General features: G+C 36.6%; 1 protein-coding gene across 2 annotated transcripts in view; it reads right to left on the bottom strand.

The window, feature by feature from the left end:
- SPOPL (speckle type BTB/POZ protein like) overlaps positions 1-21038 on the bottom strand; it is a 35427-nt gene continuing 14389 nt past the window's right edge. For both annotated transcript variants that reach the window (XM_065638200.1, XM_065638198.1), the window contains 10 exons: positions 17749-17883; positions 17479-17600; positions 17050-17201; positions 14125-14252; positions 9548-9725; positions 9398-9453; positions 7589-7711; positions 6415-6557; positions 6279-6332; positions 1-4163 (listed from right to left, as the gene is read on the bottom strand). In XM_065638200.1, coding sequence (XP_065494272.1) covers positions 4019-4163; positions 6279-6332; positions 6415-6557; positions 7589-7711; positions 9398-9453; positions 9548-9725; positions 14125-14252; positions 17050-17201; positions 17479-17600; positions 17749-17826 — 1179 coding nt within the window. In that variant the 5' untranslated portion in view covers positions 17827-17883 and the 3' untranslated portion in view covers positions 1-4018. The remainder of the gene's footprint in view (positions 4164-6278; positions 6333-6414; positions 6558-7588; positions 7712-9397; positions 9454-9547; positions 9726-14124; positions 14253-17049; positions 17202-17478; positions 17601-17748; positions 17884-21038) is intronic.

Below are 21038 nucleotides of genomic sequence, written 5' to 3'. Positions count from 1 at the left end.
TTTTCAGCAACAAGGTACAAAAAGTATTTCACCATTAACATCAGCTGATAAAAAAAGGCTGGATGGTTTGATACAACTGTTTACATATCTGAATTCTCTTAATCATTTCCACCCCAAAACAGGTCTAAGTCATTTCACTGGTTTAATTTCTAAAACAGGACTCATTGAGCTTAAGCCTTCAAAAACCAGGTTACAAATACAGTGAAGTTCCTTGCAAAACACTTGAAACAGTGAATTCCCTTTACAAACATAGTCCATTTACTGTAAGCAGAAGCCAAGTTATGAGACTAAGTCAGTGTCTTGCTAGCTAAGGAGCCAAGCTCTGCACTAAATATGCTATCGACACCACACACAGAGGACAGTTAACATTCCATTGTCAATTACAAAATAAATCAGTTAAGGTTAGGAATTTTAACCAACTGTAAAATTCAACAATATTTCAGGTAGCAATACTTCACAATTGCAATCCACCGTCTTTTATGAAACACAGTTTCAAATACTGCACACCATTTTATTCTCCCAAGGGAGAATCCCGTGAGGATTTAAAAGCATCATAATGTCCATGTGCAAAGGTGAATTTCATACTAAATACTCAATGTTTAGAAAAACATCAGAACTAGAATAACTTGAAAAACTAACTTTGTGTCCATGGTTATCACATTTTGACATACACTTACCTTGTAACAGCAAATATTTTCACATTTTCACAAAAATATACCGTTACTTAACTTGTATCTGTAACACTCCACTTTTTGTTTTGTGTGTTGTTTCTACCTCAGTGAAACTGAATTTAGGAAGCAAGAGTCAACATGCAACAGAGCTCAAATGAGTAATTTGCAACTTTTCCACCTTAGCCGTGTATCAAATACCATTCTCCTTCACCTTTAAAAATACCTTTCAAAAAGATCTTTTATGCTGTTAAAGCTTTCCTTCATCACAACAGTTTCCTAAAAAAAGGCACAATGTGTTCATACTTCTGCATGCAGTAAATGGACTAAGAAATAAGGATTATTTATTGAAGCATCTTCCACCCAAAGCATCTCCTTAGGAGAGGTTCAAATGGAGAAAAAAAAATACATAATAGCATTTTAACAGCAAATTGAGTCCTTATTTTTAGAAAGTCATTCTTGACAAAAAACACCGCACAGTCATACACACACGCACACACAGGACACATGCAGGGTTCTCCCCAGAAGAGTATGGAAGCGATGGTTCACACGTATTCGAGGGAGTAGTGTTGGCAAGCCAAAACATGGCACCTTCATACATTATACTCTTAATCTGTATATAAAACTAAGAAAAAAAAAACCCTAAGACTTCAGCCTGAAAAAACTGTCCATTGTATCAGATAGCTTCATATCTGCTGCACTTAGAACTGACGACTGAGGTTTCAAAGGGCAAGCTCTTGAGATGTGGGGAGGAAAAAACAAGCTACTGAATCTGAAGGAGAAGGCTGTAATTACCACTGAGAACACTGTGTGTGGGTAATTAAAGAATAGAAGAGGTGAATAATTAGTGCACTCAAGAATACAGCAACTGTTTTACCTTTTTCTTAAGAGCTGACAAAACTTGGAAACATACATAATAAATAAAATCAAATCTAAACAGATCAATTATCATGTTCTTTTGTGGTTTTTTTTTTTTTCTTCCTATTAGTGTAATGTATGGTATACACTGTCTGGCTTGAAAAGTGGACACTTTATGATGTAGATAATATTACAGCACAGTGTCTGACATTTTTTGGTACAAAGTGTGCTATTAAGCTTGTAAAAAAAAAGAAGTCTTCATAAAAGTCCTTAAGTGTTCCATTAGATTACTGTATGTTACTTTAGAACAAGCTGAACTGGACAATCATTACAGCATTAAATATTCAAGTCACTTTGTATGTTAGAGCTGCAAGTTTTACCAGTGATGAATATGAGGATATATAGTCCTAACGCATTACACAGTGCAGCAAAAACATCACTATTTTGGAGGGAACAATTACCTTTACATCTTATTGTGAAGAATGCTTACAAGACCTTATTTTAGATAAATATTTAAAAACTGATAAAAGGATAAATCTCTGTAAATATATAATTTGATGCCTTACATACTACTAAATTTTCTGATTTTACACTTTATCCATCATAAAGATTTAGTTAGAAGAAGAAAATGCATGTTTAGAGGTTATTGTATCCTTCAAAATTGGACCAGGCATTCTTCCCAATTTACCTTTGCTAATGGTTTACTAGTTGCCAAAGTATAAAACTATATACTCTTTCCTCTAAAAATTTCATTCAGAGCAATTCGGATGAATCTTAATGAAATGAGGATGGAGATAAGTTTTAAGATAGTAAACAATCTGAAATTCTTCCTCTCTCCTTGCTGCATAACTTATTTTCTAATAGGCAAACTAAAACCATTATGCAAATACGTTTATAAATTAGGTGAGATCTCCTTCCATTCCCACTGCTAAACCCAAGTCTTCCCCAAAAAGAAATATAGCATATTATCATTATTACAGTAAACTCAATGCAATAACCCAGGAAACATTTAGAGTGTGCACTACGGCGGACTTTTCCTCCCAATTGTAAACACAGCTATCAAACACTGAGGATGTTGGTATTAAAGCTAAGGTTCATAGAATAAAGAACTGGCCCATGACAAGCAGTTGACAAATGTTTCATCCTTTTCACATTATGCAGAATTTCAATACCATCCACAATGCTAGTACAATAACTGAAATGCAAGACTGAGCAAGTCTCTGCTTGCAAATACCATCTGACATTCCAGAGAAATACTCCTCTCGATGTGAACATAACCTCCTTAGGTTCTAATGGAAGTTGTGCACATAACGTCAAGATGGAAAAAATCCCTTCAAAATTTTACCATTCACATGCCTCTTTCAAATAAGCGAAAATATTCTGTTACTTAAATATGAAAGCTGCAATCGCCACCTTCAATTGAGTCTTAAAAAGACATGCCTTTTTTTTCTAACAAAACTAAATCCCATGTGGCTGTGGGCATCTTAAAATGTATCTAAAAAGTTAAGCCACAATTACCTGTACCTCATTAATTCATCAAAAGCAAAATATATATGTACCACACAACATACAAAAGTTACACATTAAAAGTGCATATTCAGAACCCATTTGGCCCATTTCTTCAATTTACATTTGGTCATTCTATGCATCCTTTACTTTTCTATGTAACCATACATGTGGGATATATTTTTTCCATACACAATACTATTCTGTTTTCACATTGAACTCTTCACTTCTCGTTCAGTTCTGCATTAAATGTAAACTAATGATGGACCGTAAAGAAACACAAGCAAGAGGTTTATTCTGTGTTTCTTTTCACCATTTGGACAGCTTTGACACACACACAATAAGCATTACAAACTGTAATGAAAATACATTTTTGGGCCAAACCATTGCATATTTGCCCCCACAATGAAAAATAAATTATGTTCAAAGCAGTATATTGCCATAAATAGCCTGCAGGCATTTGCTGAAGGTAAACAGGCTCTCCCTATATGTAGCACTTGTCTAGGGTACATTATGTGCCTCTGGTTCAAGCGCTTTAAATGAGAGGCTAGTTGAAACCTTCCAGTTAGCACAGGACCAAACTATAAACATTTTCTTTTCTTCTGAAAATAATGGAAGATCCCTTTCAAAAATTAATCTTCAGTTATCAGCTTTACTGCATTATGGAGCTAGTGCAATCCTGCAGAGCCTAGTCAAAAAGACAAGGCACATTAAAAAATAATAATTAAAAAAATCAAGATACATTAGACTATATGGACTAGAGAGTCATTGAAGATAATTTAAGGCCTTTCAGTGAATTAGAGTAATCAGTCTAATTTAAAGCTGAGGATTAAACCATAAATTATCCATCTGAAAAGCAAACAATAGCCTTTTCAGCTTCTGTTCTGTGGACAAGGGTAACAAAAACTCTTGTTATGGTTTGTGAAAACACCTCTGGACATGGAGGAGTAGAGTCAATTCAATTTCTCTAAAGTTCATGGAAGATTTCATGACTGTTTTAGCCGTTTGCGTGGAATGCCAAACTGTGGACACTGTGCAGACGCTAGTGCGCGAAAGGCCTCTGCTACTAAGTGAGGGTGGGAGTGGATCATGGACTTCCAGCCTGCTGTCTCCATTATGTCTGCTGCTTGGCTGAAAACAGAAGTATTAAGAACAGTCACACAATTTTTTTTACAAACCAAATGCACAAATGCACAGCGGAGAAGAGCAGGCAAGGCAGAACTACTGCAGAAGAGCAGTTGAGCATTATCAGACTATGAATGCAAATAAGGATGCCATTGGAAAGAAGTAGCAGATTGCAATATGGGTATATTAATATCATCATATGGGACATCGGGTACTTATTCTGCTCTACTAAGTACCAGCAAGACCTCAGCTACAGAACTGCGTCCAATACTGGGCACCATGTTAAGATAACTGCCTTGAAATCTCTCAGGAAAAAAACAACTAAAAGGATAAGAAAAAAACTAGAAGAACATGAGGTCTCGTAGAGAGAAGAAAAGCAAGGGAAGACATGATAATCTCATTACATGGAAGGGCATGCTCAGTTTGTGGAGAGAGAAGGATGACAAGATGAATCAGATGAAACTGCAGCAAAAATGATGGAGTTCCTCCACTAAAAAAGCCATGAAGACAGATTAGCTGGCTCACTGCAGAACCCTTTATTGGGAGCTTGCAGTTTGAATACCAGTGGAGCATACTGAAGAATACTCACTTTCTTCAGTACAAGACTGTGTACTACATTCACAATGGCTTTCAGTGGCCACTTGATTTTTAACTCATACAGAAGCAATAACAGATTTCAGCAAGTATCACATTGACAGCCAAGAGATTAAAAACAATGTATTTACTCAGTGTATATATTTACCTTTTTGTGAAAGAACAAGGAATAAAGCATAAAATTCACTCTGCATATGAAGAGTATTACACTGGTTGGGATGCATGCCACATTGACACAGGACAAATTTGTAATTTGGAACCAACAGCTTAATGCATCAATCCCAAGTTTCCATTGCCCTGCATTTTCAAAAGCCTTTCATGAGCACCCTCATATTGTTTCAAGAACATTGTCAAGCATGAAGTTAGTATCTGACCTCTACACTATACAATCTCTAAAAAACCTTTTGCAGATTTCTAATGCAAGCCTTTAATCTTCTGCTGCAAATCAGTAAAGTAAGTGCCGTGAGAAACAATATCAAAGGTCAGACTCCCTGGTGCCCAGAGGCAGTAAATTAAGCCTGGCTCTCTCATATTGTTTCTCTGATTTATTGTAGATACTTTAGCTGAAGCAAAGATGACCAGCATCTTTACTAGCAATTATCCAAGACAGAAGTCAGCTCAGTAAGTTCCAAATCACTTGAGAAGGAACGCATCGACTAATTTATATTGTTATGTATTCCGACTTTATTAATTTTTCTACTAGTATTTTACTATTTCCCTTCTACCATTTCCCTCCTTTTCCATATCATGCTCAATCATTAGGCCTGTGAAGACTTTTTTTTTTAAAAAGGAGAAACACTAATTTTGAAGTAACTGGTACAACACAGGTTTTGACTTCTCTGGAGATTCTGGTGGTAAAAAACAAGTGCTCTGCCGTCCTTTTACCATTTCAGCCTACCACTGGTTATTCTGAAGCTGGCTGTCTTCTATTCCATGATTCACTTGAGCTGTTCTAAGCATATGCTGCAATCACTCCTACAGCCTGAGCCTCCTATTTCCACCGTAGGCACAAACACTCCCAGAGCCAGCCCAATCAGAGGGACCTGACTGACCAGCTGCGTGGCCTCAAGTGCCAGCATGTGGGAAGGTGCACAAACATTTTGCCGAAGGCCAGAGCAGCAACTGCCCTCCTTTCTTTGGAAATACGGCAGGTTCGGATTGACCTAAGCAAGTCTTGAAAACACAGTGGGGTTGCCACTCCTCCAGGGACAAACCTGGTTAGTCAAGAGAATGGTTTCCTTTCTCTTGTGGTGGCTGCTGCCACCATCTCACAGCACTGATATGTCCCTGGGAGAGGAAGGAAAACCACTTTTTGTTGGGATCTCACACTGGAGGGCAGTTAACTCTCCTAAAGTTAACTCCTCTAAAGGGAAAGTCACAGCCATAACTGCGGTAGCATCTGCTGAATCCTGCTTTACTTACAGTCAGTGACTGGCCTCAGTAATGTGGCAACGAAGCAACAGTTCTTAAGATCTGCAGTCTATTTAGCATTGTTTCAACAGAACAGCGTGAGGCAGGGAAACTTACTTGCTATTCCAGTTTTTCCCATCTTTACACCCAAGTTGTCTAAGAACACTGCACCTGTAAGAGAGAACTGTGCTAATATTGAAAAGGTACACAAAGCAGAAATACAAATATTTAGAATCTCATAAATATTACTTGCCTGTTAATAAAGTCTATTGCTTGTGCTTTTAACTGTTCAGCGCTGTGCAAATCTGCGAGGATAAGAATGTCAGCAACATTTTCTACCGAGAGGTTACTACAGAGTGCTTCCTCACACATGACCTTCAGCCGTTCCAGTGCATACTGATAAAAGAAAAAACTACACTAATCATTCTTCAAACTCATTCTTTCTACCATTATCTCTACAGTTTTTAAGACAGTTCCACTCATGAAAACGCCTCCTAAGCTTAAGATCAAACCACTTCCAAACAGGTAATTCAAAATTCAATATGCTGCACTAAAGACTCCTCAAATGGCAAGATGTGCATTAGGTTTGACACAAACTGATCAAATGCTTTACTGGGAGAACTTTTATTAGAACAACAAAAAAATTGCAAAGGTAGTTTAAGAAATTGCCACACTCTCAGCTGAGAGTGAAAAAGTTTCAAATTACACACATTAAAGCGAGTATTTTCTAGATTCTAATCTACTTATGGCTCCTCAGGGAAAGACAACTGTGTGTCCTCTGAGGACAGCTAACTAAAATTTCAACTCAAGCTGTAAAGCAGTGACAAAAAAACCCAGGTATTGGGTCAAGTTTTTAAAAAGTTAGAAAACTGTGAATTATATCAAAGGGAATAATCTCACCTTAATTGCTGTGCTAAGTCCCCTCCATCTCAAAAATCATAGTAGAAAAACTATTGCACAGAGTGCAAATTAAAGAGAACACAAGATCCCAATACAGAAGAGATGAATGATTAGCGATATTAAGTTTGTAGGGAAGTAAAAAAAAGAAAGTTCTGAAGTAGCAGTACTTTAGGGAGCACAGTTAATTCAAACACTTGTATAAATCCTCTTCAAGAATACAAATATCTAGGATACATTTTATTCAAGGCCAATTTTCCAAATCACATGAATGGCCCCCAATTTCTAAAAAATGCGGATAGTAAATACTATTAATATCTGAAACACTTCTGGTCAAGAAAGACCTATCAACCTTCTAATGCTAAAAAAAAGCCTATTCTTTCCCATCTTCCTCCATTTCTGATGAGATCTGTTTCTCACATTAAAAAAAAAAATACATATCTATCAATCTGAAAATATATATGTAGATATTTAGAACAACATTCCACAAGCAAATATCAAGTTTTAAAACTCAGGAGTCAATTACTTACTTTGTCTGCAGCTGCCAACAAATTGTCAGCCATTTTTTCAAGGTTTGGTGCTTTTCCTGTGTAAATGAATCTCATCATTTCTTTAAAAACTTCAGGGTCTACATCATTTATTTCTACACGATTCTGGTAAAGAAGAATCAATAAAAGCTTCTGGAATTCAGGTACAACTTTAAAGCACACATATCAAATATCATCTGCATGCACGCATGCTCCAAGTTTTCATTTGCCATCCATCATACAGAACCCTTATAAATTTAAGTTAGCAATCAACAAAGTTAAGCAGAAAGTAATCAAAAATCAGTAGCTCTTTGAAGTCAGGTAGAAAACACTTGGAAAATCTTAGGTAATAAAAAGTAATTGCAACTTTTTTCTAGAAGTGTCTAACTCTGGACTCCACTGCACAGGCTGAACATGAAAAATCAAGGCATAGTTTCAGCAATATTTAAAAGTGCTGCTGAGTTTCCAACCCAACAATGATGTGAAATACCAGAAGCCAGAGCAGCAGATAGAATAAAGCCATTTTTTGATCGACTTAAACCGAGTCAACACAGCCTACATCTGGATCTCATAATCCAAAAAGCAAACAAAGCAGCACATCTAACTGACATCACGTAGCTGAAGACTGTCCTAACAAAACTGTGGTATTGCATTCTTGACCCCATCCCCTAATAGTATTCCCTAGAAGCAAATAATGAAGTAGGAGATTATGTCAAAGATGTAGAAAAAAGCACCTAACTTTTGAATGGGGTACAAAAATCACAGGCTATCAGCACAAGATGTACACGTTCTGGTTTCCTATCCACTGAAGCACATACAGTATTTAGGAGTAGGGAAGCACTGGAGATTTATTGCTAACATGAAGGCAAAGGCATCTGACATGGCATATTACTGAAGTTCGGACATGTCTGGGTTTCTTTGCGTCCAGAAATCCCAATAAAATGCTTCCAATATTCCAATTCTACTTGTGAAATTTTCTAGATTGCAGAAGTGAAGGAAGAAAAACGCCACGTTTGTGAAACTCTGTTGTACTACAGCACCATATTCATCTGAATTCATCTATTTCTTCACATTGCAGCCTCCAAGACTAGGTGACGATCATTTATTACAATCCTTCAGTGAGCTGACCAGTTCCTTGCTTTTTCATGGATTCTGCCTATAACCAACCCATTTTAGATAATTCTTCTTCATGAAAGACACAAACAACTCCTTGCTGTGGGTGACAGCAAGTGTACAAAAGCAGAAGCAGCTCTCTGTGCTGATTAAGTAACTATCCATCCAAAACACTTATGCAGGTCAAGTGCCTGCAGAAACTGTGACTGAAAAGGGTGCTTCACTGCCTCGGGGCTTCGTTGGAGTCATAATTCAGCTGTTGTTTCTTTGTGTCCTAGCTACCACATAAAATGCTTTAATACACTATAGCAAAACCTTAGTCAAGTCAATCGGCTTATGTGAAGGTATAAATTAAAGCAAAAAGGGGCAGCGATTACTAGGTCAATCACATCAGTAGCTAATGTTAAAAAACAAAACCAGAAAACCCCACAAAAACCAAACACACAAACTGATCTAGGGCAGATACAATTACTTGAAAGGACAAATCCTCCAGCACCTCTCCACAGTCAGCCCTATCTGCTCTTTCTACACAAAGAAACTCCTGCAGCATTCACCGGGAAAGCGTTCAGGAGACAGAGCTCCTCCACTCACACAGCATCACACAGTACTCATCATCCTCAATTTGGAATACTCCAAGTTTTCCGTGACTTTTCCCTTTTTTCATAAATATTTACATGTAAAGTTTTCAGTAAGGCTTACCTTTTTGCTTTCCTCCATTTCATGTTCAAACATTGCATTAAAAACTGGAGATCGTGCTATAGCAAGAAAAGTAAATATTAAATATGACCTAATTTTAAACTTTTAGCAGTTTTAATTACAAAATAATAGCAATACAAAAGCAGAAAGTACCTGCAAGGACAGATTTATGAGCTTTGAATTCTTGTCCTCCTACATAAAAACTGCAGTCTGTAAATCTCGTCGTTTCCCAGAGATTCCCTAAATCTTCTGCTAGTCGACATTCGGGTACCTTCAAAGTGTTTGTATTAGACTGTCCTGATATATTTACAGAGTCTTGGACCACGCTTACCTAACAGGGGGAAAAAAAAAAAAAAAAAAAAAAAAATCACAGCAAGACAACTCCTTCATTACTGAATGCTAAATATAACTAAATTATGGTACCTACTGCTAGAAGTTCAGCAGTTACAAAGCAAAACCAGTGGTGCTTCTGGCATTAGGCTGGAACCATAAACTAACGCTTTACAGTTTACTTTTAAGTCACATAAAATAAACTGGGTTTTACTTAAAGGTTCTAACATTATGTGTTTATCCAACCAAAACAAAAAGAAAGAACACAATATCACATGCCACCTGGTAGAAATACGAAAGAAAATAAGTCAAGGACGGATAAGGTTCCTGGGTACCAGTGGGATAAAAAAAATAAAAGTGAACGGTATTTCAGAGAAAAATTAACAGTTCAACACTCCTCACACATTTAAATAAAATATATACAATAAAATTCTAAACAGATCATCAGTATCACAAGGTCACAGAAAAGTTTCATAAGAATAATGCATAGAAATTTTGAATAGTATGATATTCCTAATTACAGTAATTCATACTTAACCTGTAGTGTGATAATGCAAACTAAGTGCAAGTAACACAGCCCCTTCATTATTTCATTTTAATGTGTCCAGCTGAGGCAGGAATCACAAGCGATTGTCTTCCAAACAAGATTAAAAGACATTATTTTAGAAATGTAAGTCACTGAAATAAAAGATGTAGTAGGTAAGTAACTTCAACAATGAAATGCACACTCATAGGATGCAATTTCTGTACAGAACTGGTTAAGAAAACCGTGAAATAAGTTCATCTGAAGTGAATATATTGCCATTATTCCCCATGTTTAAGTCATACACATAAGTAGTAAACAGGACAGTAGCATTCTTACTTGCTTTTTTCAGATATCTTTACACACCAAGTCCTTTTAATTGGTGCGTTGGGAAAACAGAAGCCATACTACAAGATCTTGATTGCTGAATCTCCCAAATACAGAAAATTAGGATTATATATTAAGAAAAAATGCTGATACTGTTAAGATCAGTGCTTTGTTTGATTTCCAGAGGCTCAGCATCTGGAATAAATCTGGCATAAAGCAAAAATAGCACAGCTAAGCTTCACAGAAAGTCAAGAGCACTGCAAACCAAACTCCAGAGCAGAAGAGGAGGATGATCCAATTAAGACAGCAGCTTGGGGATTTCAATCATTACCTAATTCCCTGTTTCATCCCATACCCCCTTGTCATTATAAGAAATTCCTCCATGTTCTTCCACCTTTTAAATGGAAAAAAAATACCCCAAAGCACTGCGAAATTCCACTTTCACAGTAAGACTTCATATTTGTAACACAGAAAGACCTAGAGAGCTGTTGTGCACTCTGTTTCAGTTTTCACACACACAGAATGATTTCAGGAGATGCACACACATACAAATGGAGTTTTAGCTTAACAAAGCTAGTCTTCTGTTGCCAAAAGGAGAGTTCTGAGTCAACTCTCTGGAGAAGCAAAGTTCATGATCTGAATTGTCCGCACTGCATCCTCCTGTTTGCTACAGACAGTGACTAGGAAGGTCACCTACACGCTCTTTACGTGTACTTAAACTGATCTCTGATGTTCCAAGCTTCTACTATTTTAGAATGGTTTCTAATACTGATAGTTGTGCAACATAATTTGTTATAAGCCATCCTTTTAAAGATAAAACCCGTGCAAAATCTTAATTCAACTCTCCTCCATCTGAATGGCCTGGCATGTATTGTCTATAGGTTATAACAACTTTTGAAGATCCTGAATACAAACATTTACAAGGGTCGAATAGTTCATCTCACTCGTCCAGATGGTATGCTTAAAATCAAGCACTTTTAAAAATTTATTTAGATCAAGCTGAAACTAATCAAGCCAAAACTAATCGAGCCAACCCCACATAATTACTGAAAGCTCATCTTAGGCTAAAAGTGACTGGTTTATGATTGTTTCAATACCCGCTACTAAATGCTTACTTCAGGCACCTTGAAGTTGTCTTCATAAAATCCACAAGAGCAAAGGAATTGATGATGGGGAGATGCTACAGAACTAATAGTGAAAAACCTATCATAAAGAAGGGTAGCAAGGTCTGATTTATTTACTACCCCACACGCAGCTCCTGCACAGCAGGGGCACAGCTCCTGTTTCCACATTAAAAAAAGTATAAACTGGGACATGAACAGGTTGCGTGTGTGATGACAGTTAACACTTATAATGTGTATAAGTTTCTTGGTTTTGAATCTGTAGTGATCTAATGCTAAAGACAACATAAGTAATATCCTGGACTGCTCTCTCAACCTAAGAGATCTGGAAGAGATCTGTGAAAGCACTCACTAGGAAAAACATCACTGCAGAGGATTTACTATTCTGTTAGCAAATTAAAATACAAGGCTTCAGTAGTTTCAGATTATATGGAAAGCGAGAACTGAGTGAAACAGAGATGAGTTTACTAAAAAAAATAAAATAAAAAGTTGTATTTAATCAATATGTCACTTGTCAGCGACAACAACAGACTTTGCGAAGTATTTAACTTAACAACCCTTCCGTTTCCAACCAAAAGACATATCCCCAAACTGACCTTAAAAACATACTGCCACAAAAAAAGAATATCTTTGTTGCCAAGGAAAACCAAATAATTACTGTGCAACTCAACAGGCAGAAGAGAGCCAACCAGCACAGTTGGTACTCAACGACCTTTACTAAATACCTGCTATATCTGGTAAGATTTACCACGTCAAGTGCAGTTTAGCTTTAAGTGGCCAGTCTTCCAACTAGGATACAAGTAGGAAGGTAAATACAGAAATTAGAAGTTACAGCTAAGTATTAAAAGGACAAAAACTTCAGACTTGTCTATGCAAACAGGTCCTTCAAACAACACCTGTTAATTCTAATGAAAGCTGAAAAGCTAGAAAAACACACCCGAATAAACAAATTTTTAAAAATATTTGGCTTGCCTTTTTTTTTTTTTTTGCTTTCTCTTGAAACAAGCCAGAAGCTACTTTAACATGCTCACTGTACACAACTAAATGTTGTACTTTCTTCAGCATTTATAATCAGAGTAGGTCAAACACTTCACAAAAGCCACTCATGTTAAAACATCAAGAAGTTTTGTAGGGAAACACAGTTACATTTACCGCATCGAAATTTACGTAACAATATCTCTCTCTGGAAAATTCAGTATTTGTTTAGTTTATTTTTTTAAACCAAACTTTGTCTCTAAAATTACATGGTGACCTATTTCCAAAACCAAATGCTATTTCTAAGAGCTGTTCATTTACATCAAAGTATTCATTACCATGAGACTTAAAACGAGAAAATACTCAGAAGTATCTTTACAGAATCATAAACCACTTGTTACATCTGCTTTTATCACCCAAATAATTGTATTCATAACAAATTTATCATGCAGCTAATTTAACTTGTCTAAGTGAAAATAAGATGCACTATATTTGCAATATCTAGTCTCAGGGGCCACATTTCAATTATTCTTCCTACACAGCATAATGACATATAATTAAATAGTAATCTTGCCAAGACAATTTTACACATTTCCTGCAAATACACAGATCAAAGCAAACTTATTAGCACTTAGAGCATCTATCATCCCCCTAAGCCACTAATCACTTTATGGCAGCAAAGATAACTGGCCAATGTATACGTAACATATGTTGTATTACATTGCAACTTTCTCCAGTTTCAGTTTTTGAACACTGAGCATTTTACTGAATTTTAATATGACACTTTAGGTTACCAACATAACTGGTATTGTAAAAGTGACCCATAATACACCATGAAGTTAAATTTATATCACAGCTCTCAATTTTAAAGCAGTCCTCCTACAAGAGACTTGCACTTGTTCAGAAGACAATGTAATAATTACTATAAAAATAAAGTGTTTAATTTACTTGAAAGACATGTTCATTGGTTTAAAGCCATCAATTACCATATTACAGGAATACAGATTCTGACAACTAGTTGATTTTTTTAATAATGTGGACCAGCATGCAGACACTTCCTTTTGTTTATCCAGTGAAAAACAACCTTATAATTTCAAACAAAATTTATTTAAATAAAAGTGACCTGGGTAAAATATGGCTTCTACAGACAGCACATATCAGTCACCTTTTGCATAAATAATTCTATAGCCAATTCTAATGTAATCCTGGCAGACTCATGAAGAAATCCAATGGTTTACAAGTGATCAATTCAGACTTACTCTACACTTCATTGTATGTGTATCAAAAAACAAAATACAATGCAGATAAAGCGAGCAAAGGTGTATCTTACCAGATTTATAGTTTACAGAAAATAACTCTTATAGCATGTTACTGTTTAAATCAACATAAACCTCTATTTATTAGCATAGAAAATACTTTTTTAAGTGGCAAGCTTTTAAATAAACTATACTCACCTCACAAAATAGTGTAAGCTTGTCATCCGGTAAAAGACCATTAGCTTCATCTAGTAAAAAATCTCTTCGGATAAATTTCTTAAAACCCCAGTCCTTGCCTTGCACAAATCGATATGCTCTTTGGCTTTCTGATAAAAAACAGTTACGTACAAACAAAGTAAGTTAAAATATTAACAAATAATAACACCTAAAAAATGTATATTAAGGATAAGTGTTAATCCAAAAATGAATAAATTTAACACATTTATATCACATGTCATTTTTAGGAAACCCACAACTGATTCATTTTTTTTCACGTTGTAGTAGTGTTATTTTATAAAACACTTGATAGAACTTAGTACAGCACAACTTGCAATTCAATCATATCAGCTTCTTAGATGTTATCTAAGGCATAATCCAGAAAAAGGAAAGTTTTTCAGTTAATGTTTAAGAACACCAATGTGTCAAAACAGCATCCGTTCACAGAGAAGCATGATTACAATGAATTTGTCATCACAAACGCATTCTGACAACACTTCTGCAATTGTCATAAACGATCTGTTTTGACTTCTTCCTGAAATGAAAATTCTTGTTTCACAGGTTGCAACTATTTTGAAAGTATTAAAAAAGGCAAAACAGAAATAAAAGCTTTCAAGTAAAACTATTTCTTTGGTCATAAAAATATATTACTAATATTTATATTTTCCTTTTAGCCATAGCTATGGGAGTTATTTCTTTAACCCATCAGATTTGCTAATTTTAGATATATATATGTAGAGAGAGAGAGAGAGAGATCAGAGATATAGATTTGCTATATATAGATAGCATTCTGTCCAAAATAAAGACATCAGGAAAGTGTCTTCTCTACACTACAGCTAACTTGGTAGCTTTTACTAATACCAGCAAGAACCAGTGTTAACTCTCTGAAATCAAATGACCAGTAGCAATTTAAATATACAAAACAACCAAAAATAAAGCAGCATAAAAGTGTAAATGTATTTTTCTTCTTTCTAATAAAGTTAAAATGTTAGTTCACTACCTACTTTATAGACAGCTTCATGACTTGAAGGAGCAGTCTACGCATGAATTATCAATTTACAAAGCACATCTACAGTTGGGCATCATTCTACTTCAAAAATAAAAGCAAAGCATCTCCAGAAGCAGATGGTAAATGGCTGGAAAGTCCAAGAAATAAGATTTCTGTTGGTAATTTTCCCAAATTAAAAGATGTTTATAATTCCTGTAGTGCCCAATAGAGGATAGCTACTATTGCAGACACAGAAGACACATGTACTCATAGGATTTTGGGCCTTTAGCACCTTGTGATTTTTAGCATTCGGTACATGATTTTCAGATTCTTAAAATCCTTTTGTCCCACATTGCATGTCCTTTATTTAGGAGATGATTATGAAGAAAGCTCTCATACATTTTCTGGGAAATCAGCACAACTGAGTGCTGCTCTGCAGCGGCCAGCAGCTCACATACACAGCACAGGGAAGAAAGAGGAGGAATTAGAGGGTAGGCCAACGTGAGCAACCTTGTGCTCAGTGTCTGCCACAAATCTACTGACCAGGAAGAAAGAGATGACTGGCCACAGTGGGCCTGATGGACAACAAATGAACAAGAGCCAGCAATGAACCCCTAAGGCAAAAAAGGACAAGCAGCATCTAGTTAAACACTAAAATGGGTTGCCCAGGTTGTGAAGTCTCCATCCTTGGAGATCTTCAAAGTACAAGTCCCAGGCAAACTTCTCTAGTTGACCCTGCTTTCAGCAGAGGGTTTGGACTAGACAACCTCCAGAAGTCCCTTGCAACCTCAATAATTCTGCGGTTATCTCAAAATACTTGCTGAGGCACACACTGCAGTTTCGTTACATGCACCAGTCCACTACTGGACTGGAAGATTGTCTCAAGCCAAAAGCCATGATCCACCAAACGTATAGAAGCGTAGCTTTGCTCATATAAGCTCCAGAACCAGAGGCTTCCAGATATTGAAACAACCAACTCCATTAGTGGAATAGGATAAACAGAGTGAAATACATACATTTCCTTTCCTTCCAAGAAGTCCAAACATTTAATTTTTAGATTTGAACACAGTTTTGTGGATTTACTTTAAAGATTCCAAGTGGGCTGGTTACATAAGGAGGAAGTAGCATGAACTTTGGGTACAAGTACTGGAGAACTATAGATTTTTTTTCCAAGAAATTCAGAACTTGCAATGGAACAGACCATGCAAGAACTCTGAAGTCCTGGAGCAGGAGACGGGAAGAGAAGTAGGCAGATCTGTCATACACAGGACTAGCAACTGCACAAACTCAGTGCAGACCAGCACTAAATTACACATTTTCATGAGAATGCCAGCTTTCTCAAAAAGTGTTTCCAGTGAAGGTTGTTCTTACAAGTTTGAAACTAAGACCCATATATTTTTTTGTATCAAGAAGGCAATTAAATCAAATCACTAATTATTTCAAATTCTTCTAATTCCTTGGGTACACAGCTTATGCTTTTAAACTAATTACAGTGTAAATCAGATGAAATAGACCAAAACATTGTAAAGGAGTGTCTAAAAAAAAAATTCATGCATGTTTATCCTAATTAACATGGAAATCACTTACTTTCACTGTAGCCAGAAACAAGAAAATATACCCCTACCAACAGGAAGCAAGAATAATCTGCTAGAAAAGCTAAGTGACAAGAATCTGGAGTGACAGTAGTTAGTAGTGCGCTGTAATTTATACTGCTCAGGACAGAATTAATATAGCTCAGTGATCAGAAGTGTGTGAAACATGAACAAGATTTTTAATTAAGTTTCTAAAGGGATATGAAAAAGATATTTTAAAGTTTATCTCAATATTAAATTCTGTTCTAAACTGAAAAATAAATACAAAGCGGATTTTCGTTGGGATGTTCTTACAAATCCACATGCAGTACATTAAGATCCCCTTACCCATTGCTTTTGTTTCTTCTCTTTTAGCATTCAGTAGGGAAAATTTGAATTTTGCTCTGACTTCACTTTTTGGACAACTGACTAAAAGCAAATATAAAGACAGGTAGTCTTTGCTTTCATCATCTAATCCCTTTGGATTCACTCTCAGGCACCTGAAAGAAATGCAGAAATTGTACATTTTTAAATCATACCCAGAATAAATTCAGAAATATTTTTATAAGATGCAGTGCTTTGTGCTACCAAAACAAAAGGTTCCCTTAGGACTGTTGAAACTTGGAAATGAGAACCAATCCATACCAATAGTAAAGTTTCGAATGTCCAAGTTCTAATACTTATCTGCAATTTAACTTTGGAACTTTTCCAAGTGGAAAACCAACAAACAAAAAACCACAAAAAAACCCAAAGCAGTTGCTAGAATAAAGACCTTACCACTTCATTTTGTCATTTGGCCCTGATGAAAAAGTAGAGCTCTTTAAAACTTCACCCATTTCTTCTCGGCAAAAACTGAAGTTATTAATGGTCCACATGTAGGAAAATTTTACTACTTTAACCTGAACAAAAGATGTAAAAAATGTCAATAAAATTTAACTTACATACCAAGCATTAACTATGAGAACTAGTTTGACTATCAGCACAACTCTTTTTTTTTTTTAATTATTATGACTAGAAAATGAAGCCATTGGAATTTATATAGATTACCTGTGTGTAACACCAGCTTTCAGCCACAGGTCCACTGGACATCTCCCCAGGAGGAGGTGGGGTGGGAACCCTTGACATTGCCACTTATTGCAGGTTTATAGTATCAAGATAGCAATCCAAACTTCAGTAATTCTCCTAAAAAAGTAATTAATATATTTTGTTCACCCTTTTTAAGCGTGAAAAAAATTCCATACTTTGACATCCATATTAGTGTGTTTACGAAACAATGCACGTGAAAACTAAACTTGAAAAGAGGACAATGGCTTGGGCATTTAGACAAGCTCGGTGTCACACACTAATGACCACTTGTACACAAAATCTGCAGGCTGAATCCTCATGCAATACTTCATAGGCAAGTGCCTATGCATCAGACAATAACGCTAATGACATTATTTCAACATCACCTTTGCAAATTACCACCCTGACCACTCCAGTCAGGTTATAACTTTCTTCAGGATCTTCTCCTTTGATTTGCAGAGTAACTTGGGCCCTGTGAGCACTCAGTTATTAGTACCAACGTGTTAGTCGTCCACACACACACAATTCTGTCCGGAAAGGGCACCAAGCCACCTGGGAGTAGAACAGGTTCAAAAACCCCTGGGATTTCTCAAGGGAGGGCAAGAAACTAAACTTTCATTTCAAGTAGTATTTTCTTCACACACCTTTTGTGGTTGCCTTGTATCTTTAATACCAACAGATCCAACTAAAGAACTATAATCACCACAACCATGTGCTCATTCCTTACCAAAGCACAAAGCCAAAAAGCAGTTTCAGTCAACTCACCAACTCTGAAGAACTTTCTAAGAGTACGTAAAGTAATTTTTTTATGGATTGTCACCCAGCAGAGCACTACAATTTCTCCTGGCCATCAGAAATTGAGTCGCATGCCCAGATTCATCACATGGAGCTACAAACACGTAATTAGCCTGCTTGCACAAGCCTTTGTGCGCAGCTAATGAAAGAAGGCGGCCTTGGCAGAGGGTAGCTCTGGGTTACCGGGTTGGCTCTTTTAGGTTAAGGTTTGCTGTCATCTTTGAACAGGTCCCTGCCAGAAGCACAGCTTCGCACTTTAGCGGCTCCATTAAGTTGCTAAAAAGAAGTGAAATGAGCCCTGATGAAACCAGATGAAAGTCACGATTGTTTCTGCCGTACAACATTTTCTCTTAGTGCAGAAAGCTTCTTTAAACATATCCTGCTATGGCTAAAGCAACATCAGAAGTCTAGAATCTTCCTGTAAGGTTTGAGTGCTTCACCATGTAGGTAATTTTGGTTGTGACAACAGCGTTAATTGTCTCACTGATTGCACACTACTAGTCATGTTGGAACTGTTCCTCTGGGGACAGGCGACACACTTTGAAACAAGTTATACACAGACCAGTAAGACGACACTGCAAGACCACGTATACAATTGAGTCACGATGTGAAAGCGTTTATTATTCCTATGGGAAAAAGAATTCTCTGCAAATCGCTATGATCCTCAGTGGATTCTTTTCCTCCTACCTTTCTGGTACCTCTTCTCACTCGCAATATCAATTAGCCCTTCCACATTAAAGCCTGCTGACATGGGAATTGCTCTGAATCACAAATGTATAAAGCCATGAAAACAAAACTACTTCTCAGTTTTTATCAGACGAGGAAGCAGATGCTATATAATCAGATCTCTTAATAGAGCTCTACTAACAGATCTACTATGTCAAGATGAAAAAAAAAAATTTAATAGCTCTCCTGCAAGATATGGATCACTGAGACATTCAAGTGTAATCACAAATATAACTCAGCTGCCTTTCATAAGTGACTTTTCTTTCCAAATAAAACTTGTATTTATTTATAGCAATATTCAGTACTTAATTAGTACGTACCATAAATGAAAACTAGTAATAAACAGCCACCCTAAATTTAAGATAATGAAACTTGTTTGCCCCGTATTTTTAAAGCAGGAGTCACATATATTGTACAAGCTGTGTTGACACAATTTTTTTTTTTTTTTACAGGTTTACAAATTGTTTCAATTCTCTGTACAGAACAATGTAGAGTAAAATTCCTGGGAAGGATACATGTGAACATCCCTCTTTTGTAAAACAAATATTAGTACTTACACTACTATTATTTCTGGAAGTGCATCCTATTCAATGGTGACAACTGAAGCTGTTACCAAATACATGATGAATTTTGTACAGAACCATATCCTGAAAGTGTTTGAGCCTCAGCCTTACCAAAGCTGTTTGCTCTTCTTCAATTCTCCAAAGCTAAAACCAGAAAGAAACACAGACCATTCCTTGTTGTGTCATTTACATGAGATGGCACAGGACTGTTTCATCTCTGATCTGTTCCTCAATTCTTTCAGTTCATTAGACCAGTCAGCTCCTAGGAACCGTGAAGGAACAGCAGATCTCAGCCAAGTTTGCTCTGAACGGGTCTATAAATTGACAAAGACTGAAAATAACTGCTGTAGTATCCTCTTCAGTGACCTTATGCCAGCTACCAGCAGTTATCTGGCCCTTCCCATCTCACAGCTAAATCAGCTTGGTTCACTGAGAATTTAAGTCTAAGCGAAGGTGGTTATTTTCAATTATTTTTAAGTTGGTCTGCTGCCTTGTCTCTGTTCCTGTTCTACCCAGGGCATTTGTACTTTCGGAGGCTGCTTCCACCTGCCGCATGGCGTTTATTTTGTATTTCAGGTGCTGACAGAAGTAATGATTTTGCATAAGTACACTTTTCAGATCATTCTGAATAGCTTCAGCTTTTTGTAAAGTTTCTCATTACAGCATTAGGGCCAGACAACTGATTTTCCCGAGTTCCTAATGTCTTTGAGGAACAGATTTGTATCTCACTGTTTAGAGGATCAATTTACTAAGCCAATCAAATTTTTAGACTGAGAAAATCGGGACAAAGCAAGAAATTTAAGTAGTTTGACATCATACTGGGAGCCTGTGTTAAGACATTTTTAAATATGCCTGGATGCATAATTTAAAAAAAAAAAAAAAGGCAAAACCAACCTACAGCAAACTGAACAACAGAGAACGAATAAACAGAGCATCAGCAGCTCTGTAAGACATGCTGAAAGACTGCCAGCAGCGAAACAGTTTAGCAGGACTCTTGATCTGGCCCTCACTTCACTTAATCAGGATTTGGGTGGGAACTTGGGGGTATTTACCAAAACTACAAGGTGAAAAAGAACACGAGCTTCAAAGATGTTATGGTGAAATGCAGAGGCATTTGGGGAAGGAAGGATTTTTTCAGTCCCCAGGCTGACACCCAGACCAAGCAGATCTTGCATGGGCAGACCAAAG

This window comes from Caloenas nicobarica, chromosome 6 (assembly GCF_036013445.1).
Source record: "Caloenas nicobarica isolate bCalNic1 chromosome 6, bCalNic1.hap1, whole genome shotgun sequence".
Classification (NCBI taxonomy): domain Eukaryota; kingdom Metazoa; phylum Chordata; class Aves; order Columbiformes; family Columbidae; genus Caloenas; species Caloenas nicobarica.
The sequence above is the reverse complement of the archived record's forward strand: the minus strand, read 5'-3'. Positions and strand labels throughout refer to the sequence as shown.